Source organism: Galeopterus variegatus, unplaced genomic scaffold, assembly GCF_000696425.1.
Source record: "Galeopterus variegatus unplaced genomic scaffold, G_variegatus-3.0.2 Scaffold621, whole genome shotgun sequence".
NCBI classification, from domain to species: domain Eukaryota; kingdom Metazoa; phylum Chordata; class Mammalia; order Dermoptera; family Cynocephalidae; genus Galeopterus; species Galeopterus variegatus.
This window is the reverse complement of record NW_007726732.1, coordinates 201,293-221,477: the sequence shown is the minus strand read 5'-3', so window position 1 is coordinate 221,477 and position 20,185 is coordinate 201,293. Positions and strand designations below refer to the sequence as shown.

Sequence of the window (20,185 nt, the reverse complement as noted above, 5' to 3'; positions counted from 1 at the left end):
AAACATGCTCAGAGGGGAACAGGGAAGAGCACGGTGTATTTTCTTACATTCTTCTGTGGACTAGAACCCATTTGATACAGTAAACAGAGTTGTATAAATACATATTTTCCCTTTGGGACTCCATAAAGACAAATTTTGAAAGAGAAAAAATATCGACAAAATAAAATTTTTAAAAAAAATGCAGCCTGTGAACACGTATTTTTCCAGAAATGGGCTGTGTGCAGAAAAGGTGCCTTCTCCCTCAGAGCTGCTCCAGGAGCCAGCTGAGTGCACACTGATGCCTGGCCAGAGGGAGGCCGCTCAACCCTCCTCAGCATGCACACCCTGCTGTGTGATTCTGGGTCCTCACACACTGGACAGATCGGAACACCCCAGTTTTGTCCTTTCAGGCTGCTGACATCAATTACAGCCTGACAGGTTGCAGTGACTGCTCGTGGCTGCCCTGTGACAGCTCTACTTGCGTGGGTGCAGGTAGGGGACAGGAATATGACGACAGAGACAGTCACTTTGCTATGAGGAAGCCCATGGCAGACGTCAACCATCACTTTATTAAGGCTCAGCGTGGTCTGCCAGTGGGCGAGGGCTGAGTCATGCACTCCACAGACCCTGCCATGGTCCACTTAGGGGTGCCAAGGCAGAGGCTCTTTGAGATCCCCAGCCACAGCCTGCTGTGCTCCATGCACACTGACCTGCTGGATGGGGGTGTGTACAGACAACTCGGGGCCCCTAGCAGGGGTGCTCCTGCCCAGGGAGGGGCTGCCTCCAGCAGGCGCTGGGCTCTGGCAGAGGGAGTGGCAAGGAGGAACAGGAGGGCAGGGACATCTCCCCCACCCCTCCCAGCCCTATGGCTTTGTTATCCTTTTGCCGCTTGAGCAGGAGTGGAGTGCCCCTCCCCAACCCCTCACTCGCTGCAGCCAAGTGCTACACTGTGAGGTGATAAAGGAAAGCCACCTGGAAACTGAAGGGCAGCTCTGTGCCTGAGATCTGGCCCCTCAGCCCCTCCCAGCGATGGGATGGTTCTTCTCCAGCTGAGGCCGGTCACTCAGAAGTGGACTCGCAGCACGTCCTGGCTGGTGAATGGCTGCTGGCAGGCCGGGCAGGTCATGGGCAGGGAGTGCTGCTTCTCACCCAGGCAGGGTCGGCACAGGAGGTGGCCACAGGGAAGCTGGTACACCAGGTCCTTTTTGAAGTAGGGAGAAAACACTCTTTTGCAGGAGGCGCACTCGTGGCCCAGGACGCTCCCAGGCTGCTCTGGTAAATCAGGGAGGAAAATGGGCCAGGGTTAGGGAGAGCTGCTCCCTTGGTCCCACATGCACCATTGCAACAGCCTGGTTTCATTCCTCCTTAGCCCACCTCCAGCCTATCTAAGAGAAGAGGGTGGCAGGGACCCAGGGAACCTGGGAACCTCCTCTCTGTCAATCTTTGACCAAATCTTGGACCTACCATGAATGCTCAAGAAGAGCTGGCTTCTGAGGCCAGCAGGCAGGACAGGGCCCTTCCTCCTGGTCTCCTAGTAAGGTATACTTTCCCCCAAGAAGGGCTGCCAAGGCCAGAGCAAGGCACAAGCTCACTCTGCGACAAGAAAAGGCAAAAGCAGCAAATGGTTCGGTGCACCAGGGTTGGGGCAGGTCAGTGGGGAGGGAGGTCACCAGAGGGCAGAACTCAGTCTGTCTGCTGGGCCTGCCTGCTGAGCCCTGCAGCTCCCTCCTGAGCCCTTAATCCCCTTCCTGTGCCACCCTGGCCCCTTGGGCAGGCTCTCCCTCCTTCCACGACTCCTGCAGGACCTCCCTAAAAGAAGGGCACAGCAGGCAGCTCCTGCCACCCCACCCTCCAAAAGCTGCACCCATAGTTCTTCCTTCCCTCATGGCCCTTGCCTAAAGAAGCTTCTCTTTCTCCCCCAATCCACACCCCTCTGGAGAGGAGCAGGGGATGGGCTCACTTGTCCTCCTTGTGGTCCACTTTTCCATTCCCAGCCACTACTCTCTAAGGGAGCCCAAAGGCATCTCAAACCAAATTGCTTCAGAAATGCTTCTTAAACCCACCCCCTCCTTTCCATCAATTATCATTACCATAATCCATTTTCATTACCATAATCCAGGCCACTCTTGCTAATTCATTCACTTTTCTCCAGTCTTGTCTTCTCAGTCCATCCACAAAGCTGCCTCCAGTGACCCATGTATACCACCTGACCACCCATGCTTCTGCTTGACAACGCTTAGGGGCTCCCCACCACCTTACGGGACAGTCAAGACTCCCTTGAATGGCCTGTCCAGCCTCACCTCTCTTACCACACAGTCTCGTCCAGCAACTTTAGGGTCCAGCAACTTCAAATTTTCTGCACATATTTTCCTGTTGCAGGCCTCCTGACTTTGTGCTTGCTGTTCCCTCTGCTTGAATGCCCTTATCCTGACACTTGGCACAGACCATGCCCCTTCCAGGAAGCCATCCCCGGCTGCCCCTTTCCTGAGCTTGCAGAGCCTGTCAGCCCTTCTCATACCACCAAGTCACATGCCTGCTACCTCCCCCAGGCTTTTGGAAGCCCCTTAATGGTAAGGACCACATCTGTTCCTCTCATCTGTTTATCTTCAGGGCAGCACAGTACCTCACACGTGCTCAATCAACATGTGATGAGAGGGGCTGACATCCACACAAAGTGACTGGGGACTAAAATGCAGCGCAGCTCCCAAGCCAACTGGTGGGTAGGACTCACTCACTGAGCAGCCCAAGTCCTCACGGGGGGAACACATACTGCAATGTGGTTTAAAGGGGCTGCCCTGCCTCAACATTCCTGAGTGCTATAGCCAAGAAAGAGAGTAGCCTGGCCTTGGATGTTTTCTTTGCACCAAACATTAAGCAAGCTGAAAGTACCACTGATAACAGGAAGTGCTGAAGATGACACACTCAACCCCAAACCTCCCTTCACATTTACATAAAGTACCTCAGATGTCAGATAGGAGACAGACTAGATTAGAAAAATTAAAAAGGAGAAACAAAAATCCACAGGAGAGAATAACTAACATTAGATTTTACACAGCAGAGAGTAGCCAAGCCCTAAATCCTCAGAAGTACTAAGGGTTGACTAAAGAAAGCCTTTCTTGTGAAGAGCTCAATTTCACAGGGAGCCCCTCAACTCTTCCTGGAAATGCAGGTCCACAGAGCTCCCAGAGATATGGCCCAGTGTCCTGCACAGTTCAAAGGTTCTAAGAAGCTGGATGGGGCCCATGTTACCCAAGCCAGTGCCTGGTCTCCAGGAAGTGCTGCTCCCTCTTGTGCCAAGCTGCTGGAGCTGTCCCCTGGTCAGCCGAGCCGTGAAGGAGGGCATGGAGCCAAGGGTGGATGCCAAGGCAATTTCCAAGCTTTGTGACAGCTTCTGCTCATGGGACACTGGACCTGTCAAGAGATGCACAGACCACAACATCCAGAGACAGGTTCAGCAAAAGAGAAGAATAAGATATAAGTCCTTTGAGGACTACAAAAATGGCAGTTCCAACTTCATATACACATAAATGTAAAGAAACTGCTTCCTAATGTCTATTAGTGGGCTGTGATGACAGAACATCAGGAGTTACCGCCCTGGGAACCCTGACAGTTCCTACCCATCCCACATGCTTTCAGGGTTCACCAGCTCTTCTGCTCATGGGACACTGGACCTGTCAAGAGATGCACAGACCACAACATCCAGAGACAGGTTCGGCAAAAGAGAAGAATAAGATATAAGTCCTTTGAGGACTACAAAAATGGCAGTTCCAACTTCAGATACACATAAATGTAAAGAAACTGCTTCCTAATGTCTATTAGTGGGCTGTGATGACAGAACATCAGGAGTTACTGCCCTGGGAACCCTGACAGTTCCTACCCATCCCACATGCTTTCAGGGTTCACCAGCTCTGCCCAGCTTTTCTCCTCTTGGACAGATTGCCAGGCAGGTGTGAGCCTCCTTGTGGCTCAACTGCAGAACAGCACCCTGTTTTCTAAAGGCCTCGCTGCTGGCCAAGGACATGATCATGCAGGACACGAAATGCCAGCTTTGAACTCCTGCTCCCTGCTCCCCTATTCCCTCTCCAGCAGCCTCTTTCTTCTCTTTTCCCAACTCCTCCCTTCTGGAGCCCTGCCACCCTGCAGGGCTGGTTGTCTCACTAGTTGTTTGTGTCCTCTCTCTCCTGTTAGTACTAAGCAGAGTAACTAAGACTTCACTCTGACCGCTCCACAATTTAGGGGACCTTCTGTTTGTGGTCAGCAGAAAGCCAAGCTATAGGAAGAGTGTGAATGGAAAAAGGGTAAGAGGACAGCTGCCCAAGAAAGGTCCCAGGGACCTGCCTGGTAGCAGAATTTTTAAGACTGCCCCAAAGAGGGTAGTGGAACATTTTGTCTACAGTTTGTAGGACATAGGACATCAGCTTAGGGCCTTGGAGGAGTACTAGTCAGGGCGATACTGTGTCACCAAGTCTGTCAAGGCCAACACCACTGAGACTTTCATGAACAGACATCGGGGTCTAAGGACCTTTCTCCTCGTCTCACCCCACTGCACCTCAGATGTTTTCAGGAGTTGCTGGGGGTCATGTTAGCTAAAATTTACTCTCAAAAGCAGAGACACAGGCCTAACTATTAAGTGCACTCTTTGCATAGCCTTTTAGAGAAAGACAGAAAATTAAAAGAATAATAAAATCTAAACAGACTAATTTTCATAAGGAGAAAGAAAAAGTTGTCAAAGAGCTATCCTCCAAAAGCACCAGGCACTGACAATCACTGGGAAATTCTACCAAATATATGAAGAGTAGATTATTCTAATACTATTAAATGGTTCCACAGTATAGAAAAGGAAAAGTTCCAAATTCTTTTTATGGAGCAAAAAAATTCATTGATAACAAAATCTGACCAAAGATTGCATGTGTGCACACACTGCCATAGTCTAATCTCACTAACGAATGCAAAAACCCAAAATAAAACACTAGCAAACAGAACCAAGCAGCACATTAAAAGAATCATGATCAAATAGAGTTTATTCCAGGAATGTAAGAATGGTTCAATATTAGGAAACCTATTATGCACTTTATTACATTAAAAGATCTAAGGATGAAAAACCACAGTAGCATCTCCACTGATACTGAAAAGGCATTAGACAAAATTCAATCACCAATCTTGGATAAGAACACTCAATAAAATAGGAATCAATGTTGTGGAAGAGTTTCTGAAATGGTTCTTGATGAACCTACCTCCTGATATTCATGCCCTTGGGTATCCCCTCTCTTTGAGTATGGGCTGGACTTAGGGAGTTGCTTCTAACAAATAGAATATATTGAAAGTGATGGGACATTACTTTGAAGATTAGGTTATAAAAGGCCATGATTTCCATCTTGTTTGCACACTCTCTAGAATGCACAGCTACCACACAGAGCATTGTCCAATGGAGAGGCCCATATGGCAAGGAACTGAGGGGAGCTCCTAGCCAACAGCCAACAAGAAAGAGAGGCTTTCGTCCAACAATTCATCGAGGAACTGAACGCTGCAACAATCATGTGAGCAAGCCAGGAAGTAAATCCTTCCCCAATCAAGCCCTGAGATGACTGCAGCCCTGAGACCAAATACTTTGGTAGCAGCCTTGAAAGACCCTGAAGCAGAGGACCCAGCCAAGCTATGCCCGGATTCCTGAACCACAGAAGTTATGGGATAATGGATTTTTGCTGCTTTAAGCCAATAAGTTCTGGGGTAATTTGTTACATAACAATAGATAACTAATACTTCTTTAACACAATAAAAACAGCTCTATCTCAGCCTAAGAGCCAACATCAGGCTTATGCTGAGGCATTCACACTGAAGTAAGAACAAGACAAGGATGCTGTATTATTTGATATTGTGCCAGAGGAACCAACCAAAGCAGTTAGGAGCAAGAGAAAGAAAGAAGAGCTTAAAAAACATAAAAAAGAAGACTATAAAATTATCACTATGTCCATGTCATATGATTGCATAGGAGGCAGATGAAAAATTACTACAGACAAAACAATTCAGTAGATATTGGGGTACAAAGTTAATATAAAAAATCAATATATATTAAAATCAAATATATATTTGTTTCATATATCTAAATAAAAATCAGAAGGAGGGAGAAAAGACCCTGTTTAGAACATCATCAAAAAGGAAAAAAATCCAGGATTAAATTTACTATAAATGGGCAAATCCATATAAAGAATCTTAAAACCATGCAAGGACACAAAAGAAGACCTTAATGGAAACACATTGTATGGGAAGAGTCAACATCATAAAGGTATCAATACTCTCTAGGTTCCTTTATAAATTTAATGCAATCCCAATTTTCATAAAATAGGGTTTTTGGTGAGGGGAAGAATAAACAAGGTGACTCTAAAAATTCCTATGGAAAAAAACATAATAATAATCAAGGAAACTTTGTAAATGGGGGGGGATGTTTCCTCTAGTATCCAATAAGGGGGATCTTGCAATTAACACTTATAAAACATATTAGAAATCCACAAAAAGTAAGATAATGTGTTACAGGAACATGAATAAAGAGACCAACAAATAGAATGTCTAGAAATATTTAAATACACACAGGAATTTAGTATATGATATACGTGGCATAACAGATCAATGGGAGAAAGAAGGACTAATCAATAAATGAGTACATGGGTAGCCATCTGAAAAAATGTTAAGATGGATCCATACCTTATACCATTCCAAATGGATCAAAGACTTAAATTTTAAAAAATAATAATCAAATTACAAAAATACTAAAAGAAAACATGAGAGGCTTCTTTGGATGTGTAAAGTCTTTCTAATAAAATGCCTGAAGCTATCTAAAAAAAATTTTTTTTTTAAACTGATAAATTTGACTCCCTAAAAAAGAACCCAGATGGCCAAAAATATGATAAGCCCTGCCTCCACCAAAAAACAAACAACGAACTGGGAAAAGATGTTTTTAGTTTATATCACAGTCAAAGGGCTAATCTTCATAATATATAAAGAGCTCCTAGAAACTATTAAGAAAAAGACCAACAACTAACAGAAAATGGTCAAAGGAAATGAACAGACAGTTCATAGAAAAGGAAACACAAATGATTTTTTATTACATGAGAAGATGCTCAACCTCATGAATAATAAGAGATATGAAAACTAAAACAATACATCATTTTTAACCTATCAAACAATCACTTGATAACACACTGTGTTAGTACAGCTATGAAGAGTCACACACATTGCTGGTGGGATACCCATATCTATCAAACTCACAGAAGGACATATCCTTTGACCTAGAAATTCCAATTCTATGATGGTGTCCTATAGAGATACTTGCACAGGTATAAAATTATACGTACAAGGTTAATTCTTGGCAGTGTTATTTGTAATAGCAAAAAATTAGAAACAACTTAACTGCCCAGGAGGACAGGGTAAAAAGTAGCTGTTTCACTCTCTGTGTGTACAATTTTTAAACTGTACAAATACATTCTGTTTTTAAAAAATGAGCAGTAAGGTTAGATTCAGTTAAAATGGCACAGTGATTGTGTAAAAATTTTTTATGAAATCAACCTTAAAACTCCTCCCTAATCTTAGATTCCAAAAATGACTAACCTTTATTTTGACTGAATTTTATAGTTAAAAGATCTTACTAATTTTGCTCTGTTCTCTAAGTTTTAAAACAATCTTCGCCCTAAACCATTTACTCTGGCCTGAAGATAAATGTCTTAATTGAGACACCAGGATTTCTGCTCAGGCTTTCCTCAGCTGAGAAGACATTTTTTATTTATATTTCTTTTCCTCCTGTCTTACTAGAATTAAATATATTGCTTGTCAATCTTACGTGGAACAAATGAAAATCACAATGGTCTTTCATTCAGGGCCTTGGGGTGTGAACATGAACATGAATGTGGGGTCAGCAGAACAAAGGCCCCCAAATCTGAGCCCAGTGAAAGAGGAAACACGTGAAGGGTGAGTGGGGGTGACTGGGGAGAAAAGCTAAGCTCAAGCAAAGCCACGTGGTTGACTGAACACGTTCAGCTGCAGAGGTCACCAAGTGAACCAGGGCTGCTCTCCTCAGGAGATGGCAGCATCACTGGCAGTGCCCCTGGGAAGAGGCAGGCAGCCAGGACGCTTAAACCTCACACTACAGAATGTTGCAATTCATCCACACTTTTACTGACCACACTTCCTGCAGAGTGGCTTTTCAGTAACTCTTTCCTGAAAGGAGGGCCTATGACGTAGTACTTTTTCCCTTTTCTGTGTGCTAGTGGCACCTGATGGTGAGGTGCAACAGGGAGGACCTCAATGTGCTTCCATCAGCACACATCTGTGAAAGTTAGAAACAACACCCAAAGGAGCCCACTGATATTTGAGCAACTGTAAAGAAGGAACAAGAAGAAAGACACGGTCTGTTTTGAGGGGCTGGTGTCTTTCCTCCCAGCAGCTCTGACCAGAGGCTTCAGGCCCAGGAAAAAGTGCTGACCTGGCCAGGGCACATAAAGGGAGCCCAAGTAAGGCACAACTACCAGTGGAACTATCATCAGAGGGGCAAACAAAACATGCAGACTGAAGCCCCGGAACAGACAAGAAGAATACACAGGAGCCCTGCAAGGCCTCCAGGTTTCCTCCGGTCTGAAGACAAAGCTGAGGGCCCACAACGAGAACTGAGAGGAAGAAGCACAGGCACTGGCCTGAGGGACTTAAGCTGGCAAAGCATAAAGCCAAGGGCAACAGTGCTGAGTGCCACCTGGGAAAAGTGGGGATGAGAATAGGCCACGGACACAGGACAGTGAATTACCTGTTGAACAGTCCATGTGTGTAAGGCTGAGCTCACTGGTGGCTTTCATTTTCTTAGCAGTGTGCTCTGAGGTAGAAGGTAAGAGCAGAGGGCTTGTAGTAGAAAAAGAGGAAGCCTCTTCACCAAGGCCACTGTCTGGGGCAGGTGCAGGCTGCTCCATCTTCCTTTTCCGAGAGGGCAGAACAATGGAAGAAGGGGTCACTGCCAGTGCAGTCTGTGCTCTGCCAAGCAGAGGGCAGCCAGGGATGGAGTGCTGGAGCAGGAAATGGTCGATCCGGGCCTTGAGGGAGGGGTGAGGCAGGGGCTGGGAGTGTGGAGTAAAGGCTACCCCCGTAAAAGGGTCGCTGGGCACTCGGCCCCATGCAGCTTCACTGCGGTTACACTTCTCCAGTGTGCTCTGGTCGATGACCTTGCCGGAGGGCAGCAGCATGGGACAAAGCATAATTTCCAGGGTGATGGGATCCAGGAACTCCTCAGGCACATCCCGAGTCACCTCAGCCAGCTCCTGCAGGTTGGTGGGAGCCTGCTGGCCCTCAGACTGGCCACCGGGGTCACAGTCACTCTCCATGGGCAAGGCTGGGACCTGCAGAGCCAGGTCCTGCGGCAGTCTCTCTGAGGCAACCAGCAGGACACCGTCTATCACCTCCTGAGAGCAGGTCTTGGCTGGCTGACCCCACACTTCCAACCGCTTGATGCAAGGGATACCGCTGCCTGTCACATGGGTAATACAGATCTTGAGATGGGCCACGTGGCTAAGGGAAAGAGCTCCTTTATTCCAGAGCTCCTGGGCCACAACAGCAGGAGAGGGGAGCATGACTTCCACTGGGCCAAAAGGTGGCCTGGCCTTGAAGCCCCTGTGGCTAAACACCACTTGGCTCTGGTTTTTCAGTAAGACTTTGCCCACCAAGGTGAATGCCTCCTTGTTGGGGATAGATGGCTCGACCAGGCTTGGGGTCCAGCACTCAGGCACACTCCAAGACGTTCTGCTGGTTAAGGCAGATGTGTACATTTCCAAGCCAGTGACATTCTGGCCTCCCCCAGGTGTGAGGTCTATGTTAATCCTACAGATTTCCACATTAAAGGGAAAGGAAACTGTCACATAGACTGGTGGCTTAATAAAATACTCTGTCCTGAAACCATGACTTCTCTTTGTGAGGTCTTCAGAGATGAGATTTTCTACTTCATAACCATCAGCTGATATCTATGACAAATATGAGACATGTTGATCCAAATCAAGACAACTAGTTTTCAAGAACTTGTCACTTCTAAGAAAACTCTTTAAAGGAAGTCTGAAGTTCTCCATTTTAAAATTTTCTCTATTAAACTGAATTGTCCCAGGTTTTTTTGCAAGCACCCCAAATCAGGTCAAAGGTTGAGGGCAACCGTGTCCCCAAGTACTGCCCAAACTTAAAAATATGAACAAAACCCACCCACCTGAACCAAAAATCCCTTCAAAATAACATCTCTGAGAAAAGATGGCAGGATATACTAGTGGTTTTTTATTTCAGAGTATAAAAATATGCAGATTTAAGGGAAGACAAAAATGTCATTAAAGTTCTCAATTCTGTATTTGTATTTTGTATTTTAACAGTTTTCCTAGGGAGGCATAACAAACAAGTTTCTTGTAAATCTATCGATGATGAAACTTGGTGGGCCAGCCTGTGGCTCACTCGGGAGAGTGCGGTGCTGATAACACCAAGGCCACGGGTTCGGATCCTATATATGGATGGCCGGTTCACTCACTGGCTGAGCGTGGAGCTGAGAACACCAAGGCAAGGGTTGAGATCCCCTTACCGGTCATCTTTTTAAAAAAAAGAAAAAAAAGAAAAAAAAAAGAAACTTGGTAGGTTGAGATCCCCTTACCGGTCATCTTTTTAAAAAAAAGAAAAAAAAGAAAAAAAAAAGAAAAAAAAGAAAAAAAAAAAGAAACTTGGTAAAAAAAATGTGTGCACAGAACAAGGACCACAAAAGACTACAGGAAATTGAAACAGTGAATGTGCTGGGGGTGGGATTTGTAACTTCTTCCCCTTCTAATATTTCTAATATTTGTTAGAACCAATGGAAATTTTTAAGGTATTTTTGTCTGAAGGAGTCAGCCTAATAACCTAGGAATTTTAAATAGTATTCTATGTGCAGAAACTCCGAATTAGGGAAGGGGTTCAATTTTTCCCTTGGTGTTTCCTTATTTCCTCCTTTGTACCGTGAATAGATACACTCCTTTGCATAGGGGAAGAAAGCTTTAATTCAAATAATAAATAACAAATAATTCAAATAACAAATACAAGCCATTACTTCTAGCATTAGAAATTAGAAAGAAGTGGAGACAGTATTTCTACCTTTGCTATGCCTTTGAGTGGAAATGAAATTGATCATCAATGGGCCGGCCCGTGGCTCACTCGGGAGAGTGCGGTGCTGATAACACCAAGGCCCCGGGTTCGGATCCCACATAGGGATGGCCGGTTCGCTCACTGGCTGAGCGTGGTGCTGACAACACCAAATCAAGGGTTAAGATCCCCTTACCGGTCATTTTTTTTTAAAAAAAAAAAAAAAGAAATTGATCATCAAAGAGGGAAAAGGATAATGAATAAGACCTTGCACAAAATGAGTCACAGCTTCCCTCGTAACGGTGCTGCATGATTCTAGAGGTGAGCCTGACCCATGCTTATCTAAATACCAGCTGACAGAATCTAAAAATACTGAGAGTCTAAGTACAGGAAGCCTTGGTGTTATAACACCAAAGTCAAGAGTTTGAATGTCCTTACCAGCTAGCCACCAAAAATACTCCAAAAAACCCACAAAGTACAGTAAGCCTGAACCAAGTTCACATATGCAAGGCAGGAATGGGGAAGAACATGCAAAATAAATATCATATATTTATGTGTATATGTGTATATATTTGTTTTGTTTACCTTGTTGCAGTGAATTCTTGGTCTGAACTGTGGGAGGCAAAGATTTATTACCATCTTTGTGGCTGAAAGGATAGCTTCCGAGCATCAGAAACAGCCTTAAATAAAAAATAAAACTTGGTATTAGTTAAAATTCAATTCTAAACTTTCAGAAGTTGATTCCTAAGAGAAGAGAATCAAACAGGAAAACAACAAAAACTTTCACACACACACTCTAGACTCACTCTCCTGGTATCCCTACATATGACACTGGGGAAAAAATTAGTCACTGAAAAGTTATGGAGGTCTCTATTGCAGACTCAATAGGCTGGCAAAGACTACTAATTCTCTGGCTGACAGCTGTTTCAAAGACCCAACAGAAGCAAGGCCTATCAGCTCTGCAGGGCACTGCCCACATGAAAAAGAGATGGTCCAAAGTGGCTGAACTCAGAGAAAGAACAGAGGGTTTATATTGGAAACGGTCACAGAAAATAATCATAGTGGTACTGGGCATCTCTGTCATTTAACACTTGTCAATGCAATTATGTTTTCTTATTAACACAAAAACAATTAGAAAAGTCAAAAACATCATTATCAAGAAAAAGCAAATCTTAGGGTTAGAAAGCACCTTAAAAGGAATCTAATCCAAGCCAATAGCTTTTAGTACTCTCTGTAGAGAAGCAGTATGCCATTAAAAACAAGCCTGTCCCTGGCAGGCCTCTTCAATGGATCTGAACTCCTTGGGTGAGGCCAGCCAGCCATTCTGTGCTTTTGCATCTGGCAGACCAGGACTTGAAAACTCTGTTAGCCCAATAGAGACAGGGTCATCCTCTGGGGGCTCTTTGTTGCGATGATCAGTAGGTGTCACTTGCAGAGGCCAGGCACGTTTCCTGCAATGTTTGAGTGGGCAGTGACTGTACAATGAAGATACAGCACGGGACTTGTACATGTCTATTGTCTCAGCTTTGCCCCTAACTCAGTTTTACATATGAACACAAAGTATTTTTTAATGTGGTTTTCATATATGCTGAATTTTCTTGGACGGGAACTTCCATATAAGCTGTAGGAAGATCACATTCTGTTTTGTTCGGACTTCACCCAGAGGTGTTCACCATTTCTGAAAATCACATCTCCGAGAGCAAAGCTATACACTTGTTATCAGTCTGCGTTTGTTAGCAGTCTGCATTCAGGTGATCCTACATGTTGGTAAAAGCTTCTGATTACTTCTTTATGTCTTCCAGTATGCTCATACCCAAATATTACACACAAGAATAAATTTTATTAACACACTTTGAAATTGCTCCTTTATTAGGGCATTCTGTGTGTGTGTGCACATGTGCATATACCTACAAACATATTTTGGGGGTTTTTTGGGTTTTTTACAAATAATGTATGTGGGCAGGTTTTTTATCTTTGATTTTAAATTCAAGATGGTAGAGGCCAGCCCCATGGCTCACTCGGGAGAGTGTGGTGCTGATAACACCAAGGCCACGGGTTTGGAGCCTATATAGTGATGGCCGGTTTGCTCACTGGCTGAGCGTGGTGCTGACACCACCAAGCCAAGGGTTAAGATCCCCTTACCAGTCATCACTATAAAAAATAAAAATAAATAAAAAAAATAAATTCAGGATGATAGAAGAAACATCACAAAGTATTAAAAGAGGGAGATGAATCTGATGGGGTGGAAAACCCCTGGCCTAAAGTTTCCTGGATTTTGTGAGACTGTGTTGAAACTCCTAGTGCTTCCCCCTTCGAGGCATACATGCCATCTCTTGCTGGAATCTGGCCTGGAATCAAAATGGACTAATTTCCAGAATTCCTTTTTTTTGTGTGTCCTTTTCTGAGACCGGCCACACCGTGCTCAGCCAGTGAGCGCTGTGAGCGCACCGGTCATCCCTATATAGGATCCGAACCCGCGGCGGGGCTCTCAGCGCCGCATTCTCCCGAGTGCGCCACAGGCTCGGCCCCAGAATTCCTTTTTTGAAGCCTGGCCAGTTAGCTCAGTTCCTTAGAGTGTAGCCTTATAACACCAAGGTCACAGGTTTGGATCCCCATATTGGTCTAGCCACCAAAAAAAAAAAAACTGCAGAATTCCTTTTTTGAAAGATTGTATTAACAATATCTCCAGTCTTCTGACACATTTCTTGTTCTCCACAATAAGTCAATAATGAATGAAGTGTCTGAAGAATTACATCTGCAAATGTTCTCAGGACCCCTGTATGAACCTCCTCTTGGTCAGGAAACTTTGCAACTCATTTAGAGCAGTATTTCCCTCAAATGACCTGCCCAACTAGGGCAGTGGCTTCTTGTTGGTTTGTGTCAAATGTAAAATTAAGCCACTTGAATACAGAAGTATTAAAGTAAATATATGGCCAAGGAAGCAAAACATTTCTCCTTGGAAAGGCAAGCCTGGGATGCTGAAGGAAAGTAGATACTATGACACTGACATAGACGGTGACACAATACATATGCACGTGCAGAGCTGGGCGGGCCTCGGCAAACCAATGAGGTTACCAAACTTGGGTTTCAGAGGATTTTCTTTTCACTGCCCCAGGCACTGCTCTCCTCCCCTCTTGGCCCTGATAGAATGGGGCTTTAGTAAGAAAAACCAGAGATAGAAACTTTGTTGTTATAGTATCGAAATGCTGAGATGAGGTTAATACTACTAAGATAAAGGTAGAACTAGTCTGCAAGCATCCCTACCCCCACAGTCTACATCTTAGCCCTTTTACTCTCTGGCTTTCAGGGGTATTAAAAAAAAAAGAAAAAGAAAAACAAAATTCTGACAGAGGTAACAATATTAACTGCTTGCAGCATTGATTTGATTTTGCTAACATTTACATTCTTCCTGTCTATCTCCCTGTTTTCTTCCTGCATATTTCACACTGTGATCTTTTAACTTTGATTTATTCTACATATCATGAATTTCTCTGAGGACCTAAATGCCAGGACCAGAAGCAAGTGGGGCAGGGGTCTTCCTGGAGCCATGACAAACAGCTTTCCTGTGAGTATGAAGCAAAACAGAAGCCTTGGAAAGTTATCTGGTACCCAACTCAGAAGTAAATGGGAGCATGAGACAAAGCTTCCCAGATGCGACTGTCCTCAGAACAGCTGCCTTTTTTGCCTTTAACTCATGGCTCAGCTACCACCAGATACCTGCTTCTGTGGTTGGACTTGAGAGATTACAAGGATGAGAAGGGCAAGGCTGACCAAAGGGCTTTCAAACTTTTGCTATCTATAACTTTTAAAGATTCCACCTCAAATATCTGAAAGAAGGGACTGGCCAGTTAGCTCATTTGCGAGAGCGTGTTGCTGGTAACACCAGGTCACGGGTTCAGATCCCCATCCCAGCCAGCTGCCAAAAAAAAAAGGCATCTTAAGGGAGATAATCTGACTCATTCCTCCAATCAGTGAGCTCATTTAAGAGGTTTTATCTGCACTTAAACAATCCTCACAATAACCCTAAGGTGGGCACTAGTATCCTTATTTGGCAGATGAAGAAACTGAGGCTCAAACAGAGGTTAAGGTGGGATTCAGATTACAAACCTTCCTTAGCCACTCTGGTTATTGACTACTTGGACACCATATGTCTTGAAGGATTTAACAGGAAGTTATATAGCTTAAAATTAGATGTTCTATGGATATCTCACAACTTTTTTTTCTTTTACTTAGGTCAATGTTTGATATCATTCATTTAAAAACAATTCTTCCAGATATAAAATTAACATGGCTATGTTGTACAATGGAGAAATGTGGAAACCTTGACTGCTTTTTCCAAATGTGTTGGATCAGGCCTCAAGTGTTGTACAATGGAGAAATGTGGAAACCTTGACTGCTTTTTCCAAATGTGTTGGATCAGGCCTGATCCAACTGTGTTTTTTAAGGAAAAGGTAGGTCCTGCCCATAGCTACTTCCTCTTCCCACCTCCATGTGGAAGTAAGCTAGCTTTCTTTCAAGCATCTCAACCCTCATCAGACCTTGTCAACTGCACTAGTCAACTATTAAAGCATTTGCATTTCCACCTGACCAGACACAGACTTGCTCTCTCTCCATAGCACTTACCAAAATGTAATCTGAGAGATACTTACAGAGACTGTTCAGTTACCCCTGTTAAATTCTCTTTAGTACCAGCCTAAGTGGCACCTCTTGCCTACTGCCTAGCATCCCTGATAGCTGCTGCAGATCACATCCTATACTACCATCTGACAGATTTCTTAGCAGTTTGGATCCTTGGCTGTAGCAAAAATAAATGTGACACACTGACAAAAATTCAGTGGCCAATCTGTGAAGATTCACAGGACACTAGGGTGGCAGGACATGTCAGTTGAGAACTACAGTTTAAATCTCTAAAGTATATCACGCCATTGAGCTGATCCTCAGAAAAGTGTACTAGACCATTCTCATGGGCATCCTAACCACAACCATCTCTGCACTCCTGCCCCACACTGCAATACTCTTTACCAACTGTTCATTGGCACTTTGTGGGGTACTACCAAAGGACTTTATAAGAAACAGCTCTATAAGGTTGGTTGTTGTTTTTTAGGTTGTCAAAATAACCATTCTCTATTCTATCTTCTTTTTGAGCCCCATGAGAAAATTTTCTCCTTGGTCTCAGTACCAGAATAGTTGCTTCTCCCAAGCAACACAATCTTTTATGGTATGAACATGGGTCATATTCCTTCTTTACTTTGGCTGCTAGAAAGCTCAGAGTAAAATCTGTGGCCTAACACTCAAATTTCTCTTTGACTGAATTCTTTACTTATTTTTATATCATAGAATATATTATGGGGCCGGCCCGGTGGCGCACTGGAGAGTGCGCCACTTGGGAGCGCAGTGGCGCTCCCGCCGAGGGGTCGGATCCCATGTGGAGACCGGTTCCCGCTCACTGGCTGAGCGCGGTGCAGGCGTGACACCGAGGGTTGCGATCCCATTACCGGTCAGTAAAAAAAGACAAAAAAGGAAAAAAAAAAAAAAAAGAATATATTATGAAAGCTACCTCAAAATCATTTTGGAACAGGATGGGGTATAAATAAATAATAAATCATTCTTCTTATGGTGGACATTTAGGTTGTTTGCAACTTTCTACTCTTATGATATTAAGATAAAAATCTTAAATAGATTTTTGTGGGTTTTTTATTCTTTTGGTCTTATACAATTTTGACTTTTTACTTAAGGGGTCCTACATGCTTATTGTTGAGATTGCTATTATTAATAGGATCTTCATACTCCATTAATTTTTCTAACCAGTTATTACTATATATAAGAAAGCTTTTTACTTTGGTATCTATTTATTTATATATTCAACTGTCTTATTGAACTTATTGATTTGAATCGATTTTCAGTTAGTTTTATGAGGGTTTTTATAATCCTGTCATCTCAATAATAGTGAGAATTCCAGGCCAGCCCCATGACTCACTTGGGAGCGTGCAGCACTGGTAGCGCCGAGGCCGCAGGTTAGGGTCCTATATAGGGATGGCCGGTGCACTCACTGGCTGAGTGTGGTGCAGGCAACACCGTGCCAAGGGTTGTGATCCCCTTTTTCTGTGGTCAGAAAAAAAAAAAAAATAATAATAATAATAATAATAATAGTGAGAATTCCTTTTTTTTTTTTTGGTGGCTGGCTGGTACAGGGATCAAACCCTGGACCTTGATGTTTTCAACACCAGGCTTTAAACAATTGAGCTAACCAGCCAGCCCTGTAACTCATTTCTGTCTCTCATTTTACCGCATTAGCTAGAACTCCCAGAATTATACGAAACAATAACAGAGTTGCTATCCTTGTTTGTTCCCATTAGAAAATGTGTCTTTCAAAATAATGCTGATTGTTAGATTGAAATATTATTTTCAGGGCCGGCCCGGTGGCGCACTGCTACAGTGCGCCGCTTGGGAGTGCAGTGGCGCTCCCGCCGAGGGTTCGGATCCCACATACAGACCGGTTCCCGCTCACTGGCTGTGCGAGGTGTGGGAGCAACACTGAGGGTTGCGATCCTGTTGCCGGTCCCAGTCCGGTACGGGCGCGACACTGAGGGTTGCGATCCGTTGCCGGACACGAAAAAAGACAAAAAGGAAAAAAAAAAAAAGAAATATTATTTTCATGTTAATAAAGCATTCTCATTTTCACAGTTTTTTGAAAATCAGGAATATGCTCTGAATTCTGATTTTTCTCCTTATATTTTTTATTATTTATCTTATCTGACAGACTAATGAGATAATAATGACACATTCTTCTAATTTTAAACCATACTTTTATTCCCAAGATAGGCTCTATTTGGTTGTGGCAGATTGTTCTTTAAATATACTACTGAATTTGATTTGCTCATATTTAATTTTAGACAGGATATTATCACATACTCACGTGACATTTACAAGCCCTGTGCTAAGCACTGGAGTGTAGAAATAAAAATGAAATGGTCAGGTGGCAGAACTTCTGTATTACACTGAAATGGTAGATATATAACATTATGCATTTGTCAAAGCCCACAGAATTATATAATATAAAGAGTGAACCTAATGTGAACTATTGACATTAGTTAATAATGCATGAATATTGTCTCATCAATTATAACAAATGTATCACACTAATGCAAAATGTTAATAACAGGGGAAACTGTATGCAGGGAAGAAGGGGTATATGGGAATTCTGTATTATATTCTCAATTTTTCTGTAAACGTAAAACTGCTCTAAAATATAAGGTCTACTAATGACAACAATAAAATGGGGGGAAAAGCAATGAAAACAAATCAGGACTGGAGATCAAATTCAAATATGCAAATTGAAACAAGTGACTATGTTATTACAAAATAAGAGTGGCAAACCCTGTTATAAAAATCTTACAAATGATGGCATCTGTTTCTTTGGGAAACAGTGATGCCCAAACACTAGGATTCTATAGGGCTCTGGTTGCCATCAAGCTCTTTAACTGGCATGATCTTATCATCCTTCTGATTCCTACACCATGATCTTCTAAGGTCAAGTGCCTCCTGCCTTGATGCTTAATCCAGAAAAAAAATAAATAATGGCTTAACACATGAAAATGCAAGCAGCCTAGTCCAGGAAGACTGCCTCCACAGGCCTGCTGAAGAAATGGCCGTGTAACCTGAACTCATTGCAAGCGCTGTCCACTAAATACTTACAAATTATAGCTCCCTTCTCCAAATGTGGCATCTCAGTACAAAAAAGACTAGGTCTGAGTATAAACTGGGGACCAAAGATCATGGCTAAAGTGCCCTGCAGTTCAGAAGCAGCTTGGAGCCAGATAATGGTACTGTAAGATAGCAATACAGGTTCATAAGCAGATAACACATTAGTCAATTTTGATTAAAGATATATTTTTCTTTTTATTACAAAATATTTCACTTAAAAATATAAAGAATACGGAATGTAATACACTCTTGTACCCACCACCTAGATTTAGCAAATGTTAACATTTTGCTGTATTTGCTTCTGATTTCAGTGTTAAAAGCAAAATTTAAAAGATATAAACAAAAACTAACACTCATCCTATTTCCTCTTCCTTTCTAGCAAGAGGTGAGCACTATCTAAAGTCAACTGTCATTCAAATGACTATAGGTATGCATGTATCCATAAACAACATACAGTGGTTTTATGTATTTTAATGCACCTTAATGATAATATACTGTGTGTGATCTTGCAACTTGCTTTTCCATTAAGCATTATATTAAGGTTTTCCATATTGAAATGTTTATATTTAGTTCATCTGTCTTAACTTCCTCATAGTATTAAATTGTATGTCTAAAACAGAGTTTGTTTCTCCATTGCTACGAAGTTTATAATTTTTTACTCTGAAAAAAAATGCAGCAACAAATATTTTCTTCAAGTCTTCTTTCGGGGGTGGGGGAGAATGTTTCTGTCCTCAAGTATTGAGGCAATAAAGACTTCCTTCCAACAGTGATGACAGAATATAAAGGTTTGTAACAGAGCTTTCTGCAGACGACATTCGGACTGGGGAAGGATGGTCTAAATCAATGTTTTTCAATTTGCAGTTTTTGAAATCAAGTTATAAATGGAAGAAATATTAACTAGAAAAGAATGTAAAATATCAAAGTGCATATAGTATGGGTATTATGCCATGAAACTTTTGTTTCAGTTTTATACAAATACATTTAACAAGGGCATATATTTAATTTTTACTGTGGCCCTTAAAAAATTTTTTTGGAAAAATTGGCCAAAAGCATACTCAGAACTCAGAGAATTCACAGGCGTAACATTTGAACTAGGGCACATGCCTAACCTCATGGACAACCCTGAAGAGGGACAGATACCACCTACTAATGGGACAACAGACTATATGTGCTAGACTGTAGGAGCCAAGAGGTGAGATCAGGAACAAAAGGGGAAGAGCCCTAGAGAGAGGGAACAGGAAGAGTTAAGGCATAGAAGGACAGTGTGAGGCAGAATCAAGAAATGTTGAATATGCCACTGAGCTAGAGGTGGGAAAGAAGGTAGGGCTGAGAAGGCAGATGGAATCAGATGGGGAAGGCCTTGAATGTCATGCCAGGGGGCTTTGACTAC

General features: G+C 43.0%; 1 protein-coding gene across 3 annotated transcripts; it reads right to left on the bottom strand.

Moving 5' to 3' along the window:
• Positions 1–525: 525 nt before the first annotated feature.
• UBOX5 (U-box domain containing 5) lies at positions 526–11,742 on the bottom strand. Of its 3 annotated transcripts, none has more exons than XM_008570638.1 (4): positions 11,677–11,742; positions 8,768–9,968; positions 3,229–3,390; positions 526–1,251 (listed from the first exon to the last, which is right to left on the bottom strand). In XM_008570638.1, the coding sequence occupies exons 1-4, from the start codon at positions 11,728–11,730 to the stop codon at positions 1,043–1,045; spliced, it is 1,626 nt and encodes a 541-aa protein (XP_008568860.1). In that variant the 5' UTR covers positions 11,731–11,742; the 3' UTR covers positions 526–1,042. The 3 variants fall into 3 exon arrangements, with proteins under 3 accessions (XP_008568860.1, XP_008568861.1, XP_008568859.1); XM_008570639.1 differs by having other exon boundaries at positions 1,037–1,246; positions 11,677–11,734; XM_008570637.1 differs by having other exon boundaries at positions 1,037–1,180; positions 11,677–11,734.
• Positions 11,743–20,185: the final 8,443 nt, after the last annotated feature.

Excerpts from the sequence above, each read along its gene's own strand:
- UBOX5 (XM_008570638.1), bottom strand. The coding sequence starts at position 11,730 with ATGGTAATAAATCTTTGCCTCCCACAGTTCAGACCAAGAATTCACTGC. Across the intron at positions 9,969-11,676 it reads CAAGAATTCACTGCAACAAG|ATATCAGCTGATGGTTATGA; the intron begins GTAAACAAAACA and ends TATTTGTCATAG. Across the intron at positions 3,391-8,767 it reads ACACATGGACTGTTCAACAG|GTCCAGTGTCCCATGAGCAG; the intron begins GTAATTCACTGT and ends ATCTCTTGACAG.